The sequence below is a fragment of the Anopheles stephensi genome, chromosome 2 (genome assembly GCF_013141755.1).
Source record: "Anopheles stephensi strain Indian chromosome 2, UCI_ANSTEP_V1.0, whole genome shotgun sequence".
Lineage (NCBI taxonomy): Eukaryota > Metazoa > Arthropoda > Insecta > Diptera > Culicidae > Anopheles > Anopheles stephensi.
The window spans coordinates 29,473,753-29,488,632 of NC_050202.1; the positions used below are offsets into that span (position 1 = coordinate 29,473,753).

General features: G+C 45.9%; 1 protein-coding gene across 11 annotated transcripts in view; it reads left to right on the forward strand.

Annotated features, from left to right (window-relative positions):
- Nucleotides 1-14,880, forward strand: part of LOC118506110 (protein O-mannosyl-transferase Tmtc3-like) — a 186,836-nt gene that overhangs the window by 149,225 nt on the left and 22,731 nt on the right. For all 11 annotated transcript variants that reach the window (XM_036042807.1, XM_036042803.1, XM_036042809.1 and 8 more), the window contains one exon: nt 2,821-3,002. In XM_036042807.1, coding sequence (XP_035898700.1) covers nt 2,821-3,002 — 182 coding nt within the window. The remainder of the gene's footprint in view (nt 1-2,820; nt 3,003-14,880) is intronic.

Consider the following 14,880-nt stretch of genomic DNA (forward strand, 5'->3'; position numbering starts at 1 on the left):
TATGCTGCCCGATGATAGTGCTGTATCGGTGGTTGTGATATATATGCGCGCGTGTGTGTGTGTCTGTGCTCCAAAACCTCGATCGTAACAATTGCTGAAATTCAGAGCACCTGCGCGTTTTAGTGAAAATAAGTAAAGCTACATCCGACCCATCTATCGATCAGCCCTTGCCCTGCTTACCCGATGCCGAGCCATATTTGCTTTATCGAAATGTTGCGGAACCGTTCTACCGTTCACAGTTGCAATGGGAAAACTTTTCACGAAAACAATCCTAAACCACCGAGTGCTTCGTTTTCAGCGCTCCAGTCCGCCAGCCAGGGACGAACACAGCCAGTATGTGGTATAAATCCCTCCTGGAATCGGTTCGGTGGAACGGTTAGCATTATTTCCACTCTTTCACTGCAAACTATTTATGCGCTCGTGTTGGAAAATCCTGCACCACCCTGCTGTGCTGCTCCCGTGTTGCAATTTGGGTAAGCATAATCATCAGCAATCACCACAAGCACACCACCAGAGATAGAGAGAGAGAGGTGGGCTCTGCTTTTCCCGGGAAATTCGCTCCATAATCGACACCATCATACCCTTGGTCGGATGGTGAGCGCTTGCCGGATACGTGAAAAGAAAACCCACGGAACGGCCGTCCACCGTTTGGGCAAGTCCCTACTGCACTAGCGTTCACTGGCGAGGCTTAAAATTTCGAAACAAACCCCAACCGAACGACCAACCAAACCCCAGCTTAACAAAAAAAAGCGAGTCAGCTCGATCGAGAAAAGACTAGCGGCTTTGTGGCTTTTTTGAAGCGAGAGATTTTCTTTTTCGGTTGTTGTTGTTGCTGCTGCTGTGTGTGGAACTCATCCACACCACACCGAATGATGTTTGCTTTTGCGATCATAATTTATGCCGAGCGGACCATTTAAAGAGACCGGATCGGTCTGTTGAAAAGGTGCGATGATATGATGATGGTGGTGCAGGTTGCAGGTTTAGCAGCAGGGATTATTGAACATCCTGTACGGATATGATTGTACTTTGCAGCAAGCGGTAAATAAATATATAACCCGCAACGCGTTTGCCCTCTGAAACTGTGTGTGTGTTTAATGCCAGTAGTAAATGGAGACCAATTTATTACAAAACTAAACCCGCGTACGTTGCATACATTTAGGCGCTGTGCGGAGAAGCTGTCTTCTGGCCCAAGTCTTCGCCTCACGGTAGCGATAAATCGTTTCGTTTTCGTTTCTAATGACTGCATACGTCGCTCCTGCTTAGTCAACATCATCTGGCACGAAAATGGGGCGGGAGGAAAGAGCGAAAAAAGTCAAATTTACCCACCCATTCATCAGCATCCCGGTAAGCAAACCGCAACGGGTCCATTTGCAAAGCATAAACAGATAGTTTACGAGCCTTAAGTGAGCTCGTTTGCTCGTTGATGATAATGATGTCGGGGCGTGTAAACGCACCCTGCTAGCTAATGTGTGCTTAAGCCGTGGGGGGGGGGGGCGAGGTTGAAGTTAAAAGAGAAAAACTTATATGAAGCGAGAAAACAAAGCGTGTCGGCTTACAGACCCGACGATGAAGCAGGGAACACATTCCACAGGGTAGTGCTTTAACGCGTCGAGAGCGCATTAAATAATCTGGTAAGATTATCGTACGTGTCTGTGTGTGTATGTGTAGGTTTTTTGCAAGACAAATGCGCCACAATTCATTCACCACATCATCCCAGAGACTGGGAAGAACCGGTGTGCGTCGCTGTGCCACGCATGTACGTGTCAGTTTAAGAGCCGGTATGTGATTTAGTGCTCCTTTGGCACGTTTTATGGGAGGTGTGTTTTTTTTTTTTTGTTTTGCTTGGACTCGGCTTGTACACCTTGTTCGGTTGCCAAAGATGATGCAAAGGGTTCACGCAACCGGGGTGCCAGTTATGTTCGGTGTCCGTTTGTCTCCAGCGCGTTGCATGCGAGACCTGCCCTCGCCTTCTTTGCGTCCGCAAGGACACATTACGCCTAAATGATGCAACGTAAGAAGCCTCCGAGAGACGCTTGTGGAACGAGAAGTTGCTCTCATCATCCGAGTGTGTTGTGTGGAGTACCCACGCTTAAGGGTGTCATTCTACGAGAGGGAAAAAATGTAAAAACAAAAGAGAGGCTTTCGTCGAACGAAAAGAAAAACTCCACCTCTCGTGGGCACATTCTATTTCGGCCGGGTGTAACTCAACCGTCTTTACGGAACCCGTAACACACAATTCCATTAGTCGAATGAGTCACTGCTAATAGAGTTATTCTTTTGGGCATCCCGGACACAGCTGCCGGGATGTTTGTATCGTTCCCGCCGTTTTTCGGCACCTTCCCATAATATCGTATCCTAGCTCGATAAGGGATACCACCTTCAGAGGATATACATTCGGTCCCAAAGGCGAAAAAGTATCTCCAAGTGCTTCGACATCCCATCTCCCGCCTCCCGACAACACTCGTACAATACAGCTCGGTTCGAGGATCCATTATTTCTTCATCAAGGTTGGTTATCGTTGAGTCATTGTGTTCCCGTCAGGCGCAACGCGTTCCGTCCATAGCTTCTTGCCAACTCCGGTGCGCCAAACAGTCCTACCACCCCGGGTAATAATTGATGTCTGTTTGCAATGCAACAGCAGCAACACAACGACTTCAAGTCAAAGGTTGCTCCAGTTTTCCGGCCGGCCCATTAGCAACCCGACGCAGCAGAACCTCCCGGTGCCGCAGACCGAGTGGCCCGGTCAGTGGAATAATTCAATCATCGGCACTCATCCCCTTCTTCCTTTTTTTTTTGTTTTCTTTCTCTTTTCCGATTCAGATACGGCTCGGTGACATCTACCATCTGGCACGCTCGATGATGAGCGGGAAAACGTTCGCCCTACCGACGGGCTGGTGGCCACACGAAGCGTCCCGCCGGCTTGCCGTCCTGTGCGTTACCACCGTGGCGCTACTCTTTGCTCGGCTGCAGATCATGGGCTCCCAGCTGCCCGTTTTTACCAGGTGAGTACTGTGCGTGCTATCAGACGCGCCGGTCCGGTCCGGTTCACTGAGCACAGCGTCTGTCACCCCCTGAAGGTATGCAAACGCCGAAAAATTGATTACGCACGTAAGCGAGAGAGGTGGCCGATCGAGGCGAACGAACCAATCGGTCATCGGATATTGGTTTGTGACAGTGAGGACCGGTCGCATAGGCAAGGAAACGGTCTGTAGAGTGTCACTTTCGGTTGTACTGGCCAGTGCGAGAGACCGATACGGACCGATTCGATTAATTTGTCTGCTAATGCACACCGATGCTCGGGTTGTGGCTGGCTTATAATTTGCAGAACTCTCCGAAACGTTTCGCCAAGCGTAGTGGCCTGGCCGACGGGAGACACAGTCAGTCAATCGGTGGTAATTATTTATCGTACTTTATGGCACCAATTAAATACGCTAACCTGCCTGTTCCTGGCTTCAAACATTTGGCTGACCAAATTTTGCCAATCTTGATAAAGGTTCCGTTCGACTCGCCCTTGTTCATTCGAATGCATGTTTTAATGGGAAAATGAGCTTGATCTGCTGTGTCTGCTGCTATCTCTGTTTGTGGTAATTTTAGTTGATTCAAAGCATTATTCGTCTGGACACAAAGCGATGATTCAGGTGTATTGAGGATTGTATTGAGTTTTCATGCAACATAGTTGCAAAAAGGTTCGAACGGAGTGAGTAGCCAATAAAGTGGAATCAAATAATGTAAGCCAATATATGTACACCAGTCAGCAGCTCATGTTTGTTGCGCCTTAAGGTAGGCTAATAGGATTTTGCAATCATTTCGATTACATACAATTGTCTATCTCTCAGTTAAACTTTTTTTTCCGAATGATACTAGTTGAGATTATTCGGTCCGCACCGTGTGCACACAGTTTCTATCTGCTGCAACAATGCATCAGTTCATTAGCAGTGGTTGTGGGTGATCCTCAGTTTAATTAAAAGCACACGAGTTTCAGTGGTTCTCGGCAAAGAGGTTGGCTGTCAGTGACCCACCATACCAAACCCCAGCCGCTTACCCAAATTGGGCAACCAGAAAATCTCCTCATTAAAACAACCGTGCTGTGTTTCCTTCCAGCTCAGTTAATACAGTGTGCAGTCCAACCAAAACAACAACAAAAAAAACGGCTTCGTTCGCTTGTTCCTGGGACCTTCGAGTCCACGCCTGGCTCGTATGATAAATCATCCATGAATGTAATTTCCGCCCACTGCGTTAGGCGGGCAAGCGTTGTAAAATCAAACTACTTGTCCTGCCGTAGGCTAAACCTCACGTCACGGTACACTACGCACCTGCCCGATGTGTGATTTTCCGGGGGATTTACTACGACTATGTCGACCCGTAAACTATGTGCACCAACCACTGCAGTCACAAGGCTTGTGCCGACCGAGCCATGAACCGTGCTAGCAAGCCCGGGCTTGCATTAACAGGCTGCGACAGCACAGGCTACCTCATTGGCTGGGAGACGATGAGACGGGTGTGTGGGAAGAACTGACGGCAGGGAACCGGGGGCTGGTTTAACATGGTCCACCGTATAAACAACAATGCTCATCGGCTATCGATTGGATGACACGCAGCCCGGGAGGAAGCTGTGCTGCGGTAATGTTGCGAAGGCTGGGAACTGTGAACATGATGCCCATGGTCGTATATCAAACTTCAAAATCAGACTCACACACACACACACACACGCCCAGCGGACTGGGGAAGCACCAGGTCCGACCGACATAGCTTCCAGCCCGCCTCTGCGATGTGAGAGATACGAGAGAATTTAATTAGGATTACGGTCGTTTTGTGCTGCGAAGAAACTGCTAACCGGTGACACCGTTTCCCCGGTCGGTCATGCCTTCTCTACCCGCACACTCTGTTGTCATCGCCAGCTCGGACATTGGACACTCTCGGACTCTCACTATCGATCTGCTAACATGTGACAACGGGCACCACCGTGTCCTTGTCGGTTGCGTCCGACGTTCGGGTTACAATCGCTCAAAGCCCGTTGACCGAATTGCAAGCAATGGCAGACTAGTCTCAACCTTAACTACCATTGTTTCTTGTACCGGTTAGTATTTCAACGAAATTTTCAGCGCCCATAATCCCCGCTTCTATGCGAGCGTTCGAAGCAATACGAGAAAGCGTTAAGCGTTTTGATGCGAACCCTCCTAGCTACGGTTCGGTAGACTGTGCTGCGACAAGTTTTTCTCTCTACCCAACAGATTTTCATCGACGAAAAAGCTCCATTAGTTACAGTGTCGTGCTTCGAACACGACGAAACATCAGCAAAGTCAATTTAACACAGTTTAATCGGCTCACTGCTGTGATATGATATGTGCGCTGCGTGGAAGGCGAGCACGAACGGTTCCCGGCTGTCTTATGAAGCTACAAGCGTTTGATTTTAGTGAATTTGTGACATTTTGTTCTATTACATGGAATGTAGTACTTTGTTGAGCATCGTTTGTTTGATGACTTCATTTAAAACTTAGGTACAGGAACGGCAAGTACCGCTTCCATGCGATGTATTTTATATTCGCTGTACGGTGTATATTTGACATTCAGTTTTGACATACGGTTAGCTGCACTTGAAGAATTCCGAACGCAATTTTTGAAGGTTAAAAATGAAGAAAATGAAGAATTGAAAGGTTTCCTGGCCTTACCTTGTTGATAGTAGAGTAGAAAAATCTGATTCAGATTAATGAATCTTATTGAACCTTTGAAAGATTCATAAAACTCCAAAGAGTCATGAATCCTCATAGATTGATCAAGTCATATTTGAGATTCATGAATATCAAAGATTCAAAGAAAGAATAGAATCTGTGCGGAGTTATAAACCTTTGGAGATGGAGATGAAGCTTTCAGCGAGTCATGATTTGAATAACTCCTCACTAAAGATTCATTGAACATAACACAAGTTGATAGTGCTCAATTAAAATATATTGTTATCATTTAATTTTCATGCACTTTTTAACCCTGCTGAAGATGACATGTGTTTTGCTTGTTATTAAAGTTAATAAAAATTAATTTAAAATGGATATTATAAATTTATCTTTTTTCACTAAGAACATTTCAATAGAAAGCAGCTTATTATTTGTTTTTCTGGTGCGGTCTTCCCTATTGAACAGCGAACGCTTATGCATCCTTGAAAGGTAGCTAACACGTATGCCGGCAAGCCGATTTTGCTTGACTTTCCGTTCACGCCACCTTGGTTTACATTTCCACTCACTTCACTTGCGTCAGACGAACAAAATGCTTAGGAAAACATCATAAACAGTGGTTGGGAAGCCTTTTGTTACCTTTGCCGAATAGTGATGAGAAGGTATTCGCCTATGTAATATACTCATCTTGCACTATTAGTTACCGATGACTGACGTGGCGTATGCAAAAAGCCTACTGTCAGTCACCAATGACTGACATGTTGGTTATCTTGCTTATACTGATTTAAAAGCCCGATCAACATCAGGAGTGATAAAGAAATTTCCTTCTCTACGAACCAGAAACGAAAGCCGTGATTTTACAGCAGTCTAATGATTTATTCACAATTGATTTCTGTGGTCAAGGCGATCAAATTCCATCCGGACTGCCATCCCGTGCGCTGGACTTACTATCCAGCTACGGGTAAAATCAAGTCAGAACTGAAAGGCCTCTCGAGGTTATTGTGCCAAAGAAGAAAAATGATTTCTCCAAGTAATAAAGCCTTTTCGCAAAGCTAGCTTAAAGACTCTCAAGGACTTTCCGTGTGGCTTACATGGTTTTTGTACCGTATTTATGAATTGTAAAATACATTGTATTGCACATATTCAATAAATACTTCGCCGCATTTTGAATTACAAATATGGCTATTGAGCATACGATTTAGCAAGCCGCATAGGGAAGTCTATTAGTTTTATCGATATCCACTAGCACGGCTTCTCGACTTCAATCCCCAAACTGATGCAGTAGACTTCATTTACAAGAAACGTATACCCGAACAACCGCCCTCTCTACGTTTCCTGGACCAAAATCGATCCGATCAGGGATAATTCACCGTATCCCATCGCGCTCCCAAAAAACCACCGAACCTTCGCAGGACGGGGGCAGACCGAAACGAAAGGCTTCATTAAACATTAATTAATCCCCAGCAGCGGTTGATTAAATTTCCATTAAGTGCATCCGAACCGAAAGGGTCGAATCGAAAACACCACGACGCGCGACGACCATCATCTCATCATCATCATCCATCGTCCCCTGGACCGAAATCAATGGCATGTAACAATAAGCTTCCCCTGAGCCAGATCGGGAACGGTTTCGGTCTGGTGTAAATTCTTGCAACAACCAACAAAAAAAAAGAAAAGAAGACGGTTTACCAAAACATCCAGCCACGCCACGTACTCCGCGCCGCAGTGACACCTCTTGCGGGGAACGGTTTGGTCACAAAAATTGTTTGACGTGTCGTAAAAAATGCGATACCGCGCACTGCTTGCCCCCCCGTGCTGGTATGCATCGACCGAAACGATCACACCGAGTGCGGGATGGGTAAACTGGAAGTAAACTGATTTAACGCCTGCACGGTAGAATTATTTCATGGCAAATAAATAAATAAAAAAACGCACGCGCGCACCCACTCGCACGCACACCATTAGCCTCGTGCTCGCGATGCGGCACCAGGCGCCTCCATGTATCATTGAGATTCGGGAAGCCATGCAAAATCGGCTTATCGCAAGCCGAACCTTTCCGATTGACCAGTGAAGCAGATTCCGATGCCTTTCCGCTGAACTGATGAACCAAAATCCGATAAAATTCCTGCACGAAATTCAGATTCAGATCGCCGTACACCGACCCAGCTCGAACCGGGCGGACTCGTGCCAGGAGCACCACATTTGCTTACGCACACCCTAGTGCCACAACAAAAAACAGCCCATCGTCCCATACGTGACGCATGGTTTCGTCACCCGATTTCATTCCCACTTTGCAGCTCGTTGTTCCGGGCGCCCAAAGTGCAAAGTCCATCCCGCACGGCTCGCGCTCAATCCCCCCTTCAGGGCAGCCAAGAAATGAGAATGAGGTCAAGACACTTTCACTACGAGACAATGCAAGCAAAAAATCGGGACGGCTCCGTACGTTAAGGGGTAATATTGTGTGAGAGCATATAAAACAGCGTTCTAGCATCCATCCCCCATCCATCGAAAAGGGACGAAATTCGGGCGAGACTGGAAGATGATGCTTGCTGGTTCATAAATTATGTTTCATGTTTTGACGAGGGTCCAAACGACACACACGCACGGTTCGCTCGGGTTCAAAGCATCCAATGGAAAGGGGAAGGTGGGGTTAGGAGGCAGGACGTGTACTCGAAATAAAATAAGCAAAATATATTCCCCCCCTTTCGCTACCCATGCCAGGGTGATCCGTTTTTATGCGAAAAAGGCATAAAAGGGAGATCATAGGTCACAGTTTCCAACGGATCCGCTTCCAGGAAGGGATGAACCAGGTTCGGTGTAGTGGAGCTTACCGGGGCGCTGTGACGGGACTGCATGTCAGTGTGCGTAGAGCCTACGCATCATGCCCGGGCCTGTCCTGATTCACTCTCGCACCACCGTATTATGTCTACGTTTTCTGTTGTTGCTTCTGCACGAGCTGCACGGCAAACGTGTCTACTGCTTGATATTCCCACGGCCAGGACTTTATGCCGAGTGTATCAACACAGCGCCTCCATTCGGCAGGGAAAACCTTCAACTTTCGATAGGTTTTTAATTTGATTTATGATAACAGCACAATCTCCTTTTTCCGTCTGGTCTTTCCTTTTCTTCCCATTGCGTTGGGAAATGTATTTGCGAAAGTGTAGCAAACGGTACAACATATGGTTGCGCTAAATTCTGACCGATGTTTGGGGAACGCATTCAATTAAAATGATTCTACTTCATAAATAATGTAACAAGAAGTGTTTTTGCTCCATGAAATTGTTTATTGCTGTAGCCTTCTGGTTTTTTTTTCTTTTCTTGACTTAATGGTCTTTGTAAGGTCATGTCGTTTGACTAATAACTTATTAGACCCGGCTACAGTAACAGACAATAGAATAAGATCACTTTTATATCCGTTTTTTAAAACCACTGCTCTGGATACTTCTGCTAGGAATGTTCAAACTAGAATTTTGCAAATGCATCTTCAACATCTTGGGGCTTTCCGGTGGCTCAAATCCCATCCAGATCGCCTCCCCGTACGCAGGACTGACCATCCAGCTACGAGTAAAATGAAGGTAAAGAACCCCAGCAGATCGAGCTCTTTCGAAGCAGTTGTGTCAAAGAAGAAGAAGATCCTCAACATCTTTCTATATCAATTTTGGTTTAAAAAAAAATAAAAATCTTAAGGTTGAAAAAAAAATATATATAAAATTACATAAAATATAAAATTGGATAGCATTTAATTGCATAATATGTTTTGGATTTTTTTTTTAGAATGATAGACATTGCATATACAGGTCTCGTAATAGCAGATGTTTATCTCAACACCTTGGACGTCATTCTGACAGATAGGAGCCTAGCTATGTCTACTTTCTTCTTTCTTGGCATTACGACCTGTTTAGGTCATACCGCATAGTTGAATAGTCAGTCCTCAGTATGGGGGGTACGACCCAGATGGGATTTGAACCCCGTTCCTGCCGTGTAAAGACCGGCAACGCTGCCGCATCTACTACCGGGCCGCCTCTGGCAATGTATTGGAGACTTTTTGTTTGGAAACCGAACATTTAAGCACTGTAAGGTTCATATTTCATCGACAAATTATTCAATAACAAGGGGTGCGATTCGGATCTCCTACTGTCAATCTACTTGGTTGTTGTCTTAACCTTTGCCTGAATACAAGGAATAAACTAGCAATGAAGGACAGCGTTTTTGGATAGAAGTGAAATCTATGGACTGGATGGTTATGATAGCTTCCAGAACGACTTGAAACTTTTCTAGATAACCTCAAAATCCCTCGAAAAGATAAATGTGTGTTTTGATTAAAACCTTTTGGACGATTCTTATTGGGAGGCTGGTCTATTTTCCTAAAAATCTTTACAATATCAAAAGCTCATTTATAAAACGTTCTTTAGAACCACTGCAATCTATTATACCTTTGAGTTTTGTGCCGCACTTCAAAAGTATTCTAGAAAAGGAGGAATGAATGGTAGCTCTATTTGAATACGATGTTTAATTACTCGCTGGCGAAATAACATCGCGGAGGCGACTCATAATTCCACCAGCTTCCCTGAAAACCTGGCCCCGCTTTCAAATTTAGCGTTATGCCATTTTGCACGTGTGAGTAAATTTATCTCAATTTCATCATAGTTTCAGCGAAATTACCAACCCCTAAACCTCTACGTCCCGCCCGCCAGCTCGAGCCAGTTCCCGGTAGAGTCTGCCGGCTGACAAAGGAACTTCTGCTAAGACAAGCGTACATACATCTCTCACACCAGTCCACATTCAACGCGATTGTGCTGTTGTACGCCACACATACCATTTGATGCGCATCATATTCTCCCACCGCGTGCCCGTGCGAACGTTCTTCCGTCAGATTAATTTCGTTGCTCTGCCATTTTGCCGAGGGAAAATGATCTTATTTCGCAGGCACACGCTCGACACGACACAAAAGGGCAGTGCGGTAGCACACACCTTTTCAATTGACAGCTCATTCGGTGACAAGCTCCGTGGGTGACGCTGCCCCTGTTTCGATGGAAAACTAAAATGAATATTTCCTTATTTCCACCCTCGATTTCCATCATCCAACCAGCGCGGGGGCTCGGTTAGTCACTGGCGGCAAATTGGTGGGACAGCACACCTTGCCGTACAGAAAAGGATGCCCAATAAATCTAGCTTCTAATCGTGATGGGGGTGGTCGACCGTTTCATCCGACGACAAATCTGGTGACGCTGCCCGTCGCGGGACGGTGAGCGGAGTCCTCTTTTCACGCCAAATTTGTGCGAAAAACGCTGCACCACTCGCTTCACTTTGACACTAACGACGCTTCAGAAGCGTCCGCGTTCGGCGGCACGGCTATAAGGTACGGCCAGCACATTAAACTATTCGACGCTATAATAGGAAATTGATTGGAAACGTTATTTTGCTGGAATGATTTGATTTCCTTCTCCTGTCGCCAACGCATCGCTTACCTCCCTTATGTCGTACGCTACACTACACATTCCCAACCTATGAAAGTTTCCCCCCAGCAAGACAGAGAGAGAGAGCGAGCGAGCGAGAGAGTGAAGAAAAAAAACTATCATAAAACGGTGGAAATAAACGATCACTAGCGGCGGGGTCACAAACGCACAGGAAAAGCTGCTGCCACTAGTCGAGTGGATGAACCGAAAGTTATTGCACTCTCAGCCCTTATGTTTTACTACGGCTCTCAACATACTTCACAGGGGTTTCAGCGGTACGGCTCCCAGGATCCTGTTGCTATTTTCCTCCTCCAAATTCCATCCATACTCTACCAACGTCACACACACACATACACGCGTGCCCGCGTACTTCGCATCCGTGACCGGTTTACCGGCGTTAGCGGGTGACGTTGCAAAAGCTAAAGGTGCTTCAATTTGGCAATGGAGCAGTATTTTTTTTTTCGTCCTCTTCTATCGTGCTGAAGGGCAACCTTCACTTGCGGTGTGCTGGTGACCTCGGGTGGCAGCGGTAGTGGTGAAATGGTGCATACCGAACCCCGGGTTGCTAGACAGCCGAGTACATGTAAACAGCAGCGGTTAGCTATCGGACCAAATTAGCACCTTTTTGTCAATTGTGTTTACGATTGGCCTGAACTCTCCAATTTTCACGGGAGTTTTGTGTGAAATATCTGTTAAACCAAAATTTCTGATTTCGTTCAACATTAGCAGGATGGTTAGGATGTTTATGGCATTCTTCGAGAACGCCAAATGTGCTCCAAAGTTAATTTAGAATAATGGAAGGAGAGGTTTAAGCAGACAGATCAACGGAAACAAAAGCTAACTTTTGTTAGCATAAGATACATAACAAAAGTTTTGTTTTTGTTAGCATAACAAAAGCTAACTAAGGAGAGGTTAGCATAAGATGTATAAGAGTGCTACTACTATCTACTTATCAACCGCGATAGCTGCTTCGCGTTCCTGTTCTTGTGTAAAAAGCCCGTTTTGACACATGGAAAGAAGTAGAAGACCAGCACCAGTTTGACGTTTACTTGACCGCACCGAATCAGCTGGTTATATGTGTTGTTTATTATTCTTGAAGCAATAACATCATTATATGATTTGTTTTCTTCCATTCTGCTGTTCAATATCGTTCGAAAAGCTTAGATCAAGTGAAGAAATCAGGATATTGCAGTGTGTCAGTGCTATCTGAGGTGATTCTGTATTATATTTATTACTGTTTGAGGTGGTAACGATTCAGCGCCTATACGGACACGGCAGCTTTGACTGTATCGGTGTCACAGGCGGAGCCGGTTTGCATCCCCGAACTATTGGTTGATTTGTTTCAAAATTTGTTTCAAGATGTCCGACCGAGAAATCGCTATTCCGACACCTCCTCTCAACTCACTTTGGGCTGTGTAATCAGGTGCCATTCTCTTGACATGAGGGAGTGGCTCGGTGGTAAATGTGACAGCAGTCTTCAAGCAGGTTCAAGTCTCATCTGGGCCGTTCCCCCATTGTGAGGAGTTATTTAGTCTAGTAAGCCAGAAATGGCAGGCATGACCTAAGAGGTCGTTAGGCCAAGAAGAGAAGAGTCTCATGACATATGACCACATGGTCACCCTAGCCTGACGAGTTTAGATCTTCGTATCCTTGATGATAAGGTATTCGTACCTTCACTGTCCTTCCATTTCTGGCTTTCGGAGACTTTATGTTATCTATTCGGAACTGGATAATCTATTCTGGGTACGGGGAGTGGCGGTCTGGTTGGGATTTGAACCTCGCTTCCGCCATGTGAAGACCGGCGCCGCTGTTGTCTCGGCCTAATTCTTCCTGAATATGGGTATAGCAATAGGGATGAGAGGTCCAAACGGTGGGAATACTTCTACTCTAATTATCGAGATAGGTTCATTAGTTTATTTGGTAAAAGACTCGAGAAGGCCCCCCCTAGAATTTTTTGTGTGCAGCACTGTGGCCTGTCATTTTTGTTGTACGGTGGGATTTCTGTATGGTCAAAACCCATTTGATGTAAACATTGTGCATTGTTCCTTAATACTGTTAATAGACAGCGAGTAAAACTTGATACAATACATTGTAACAAGTGGTTTGAGATTATGATATTCTTATGTTTCCTCCTTTGCTGAATATCAATGCAAGGTAACAAGTATTCATCGAATTACTGTTCCGTTACCGTCCGAGAACGCCGTGCATGTTTTAGGCCCGATTGTTCACCCCTTGTGCGACTGAAAACTAGTACGAAGCCCTGTAACCCAAAATGAATGGTATGGTTAGCGGAGAGGGGATTTTAATCAAATAATAACAATATTTTATTCGACTTTCATCAACCAATTTTGACCACACTGAAAGCACACTGAAAGCTCACTGTGAAGCTCTCGCAACGTGTACTGAGGATTGCATATCTTTAGGCGTAAATCCTACAGCGCCTAACAAGTTTTGTCAGGGGGGGGCCTTCTCGAGTCTTTTACCGTTTATTTAGATAAATTTTATTGAAATTCATTATTCATTCTCGCGACGAATATATTATCAATTACCTTTAAACTTAAAATTGGTTTTGCTCAACAATGGCTACCAAAAACCATTCATGCGCGCTGCTCATTGTCTGCACACGGCTGTGTAAAGACTCCCGCCCGGCAGCCGTCACGCTTACTCAAGTAGCGCGCGTAAGCAAACATGACAGCAGAAATGGTCCTGTCACACTGCTGAACCTCTTTCCACCCACGGTAACACTGTCCTGCGTCCAGCACCTGTGCATGGCAAGCGTAGCGAAACGTGGCGCGGAGCACACGGCGAAGGAAAATTATTAACCTTTATGGTAGTTTTATGACGTGAAATCGCGCAATAGCAAAAACGTTGATGACTTCGTTTCTCCAGCATTTGCCCGTGTCTCGGGGTCCCCGTGCTCCGTTCAAGGACCGTCAAGGATAACTGTTTTCCGAGCCTTCTCCTTCCCCTCCTTTGGCTCTGTCCACAGATTTGCCGCACAAGCCAAAGTTCGCCCCGGTGGCAGCAAGCCAGGTCTTTCCCCGTCCCAGAAACAACCTGTGCGTGTGTTGAATGTTTGGCTTTTTCCTTTTATTACGCTGACAGAGGTGCTTTGTAGAAGTACCTCTGCTTGGTGATGGCCCAACAGCAGCAACAGCGACACAACAACAACAAAAAACCTTCCCTCAATGGCGGTTGTGACTGTGACGCTGACGAGTTTGGCTCGCGGAAATGTTACTTTGTTGCGCGACTACCCGGGCCGGTAGCAAGCTGCTGGAATATGCAGAAAAATGGTTTCACTCAGCAAGGAAATGGTGAGATTTTCTCCATCCACCCACCCCTCTTGGCTTGGCTTTGGCTTCATCCACCTCAAAACCTCGATGTCACATGTCACCAACGATTACTACGCTCGACGGTACCGACGGTACTCGGTGCAGACCTTATACTGTCACCAACGATACTGCCTGCCAAAGGGGATCACAACCACCTCGTGCAAGGGAAGGCCAATTTGACCGTGCCAACCCAAACGCCAATAAAATATCTAATTTCATTCTCGTAAAAATATGGAACCTTTACTATCGATCATATTATTTTGCGACTGCTTTCCCTTTTGGTTCCGATCGCACGAACGGGCCTGCACGGATCGGAAGGACGGGTTTTTGGTTGTGGATGCGATTTTCCGTTATGGGTTCTGTCACGCCTTTGGTGCCGTGCGTGTGCTATTAAGTATCGTTGATCAACTAATCAAACGTCTCTGG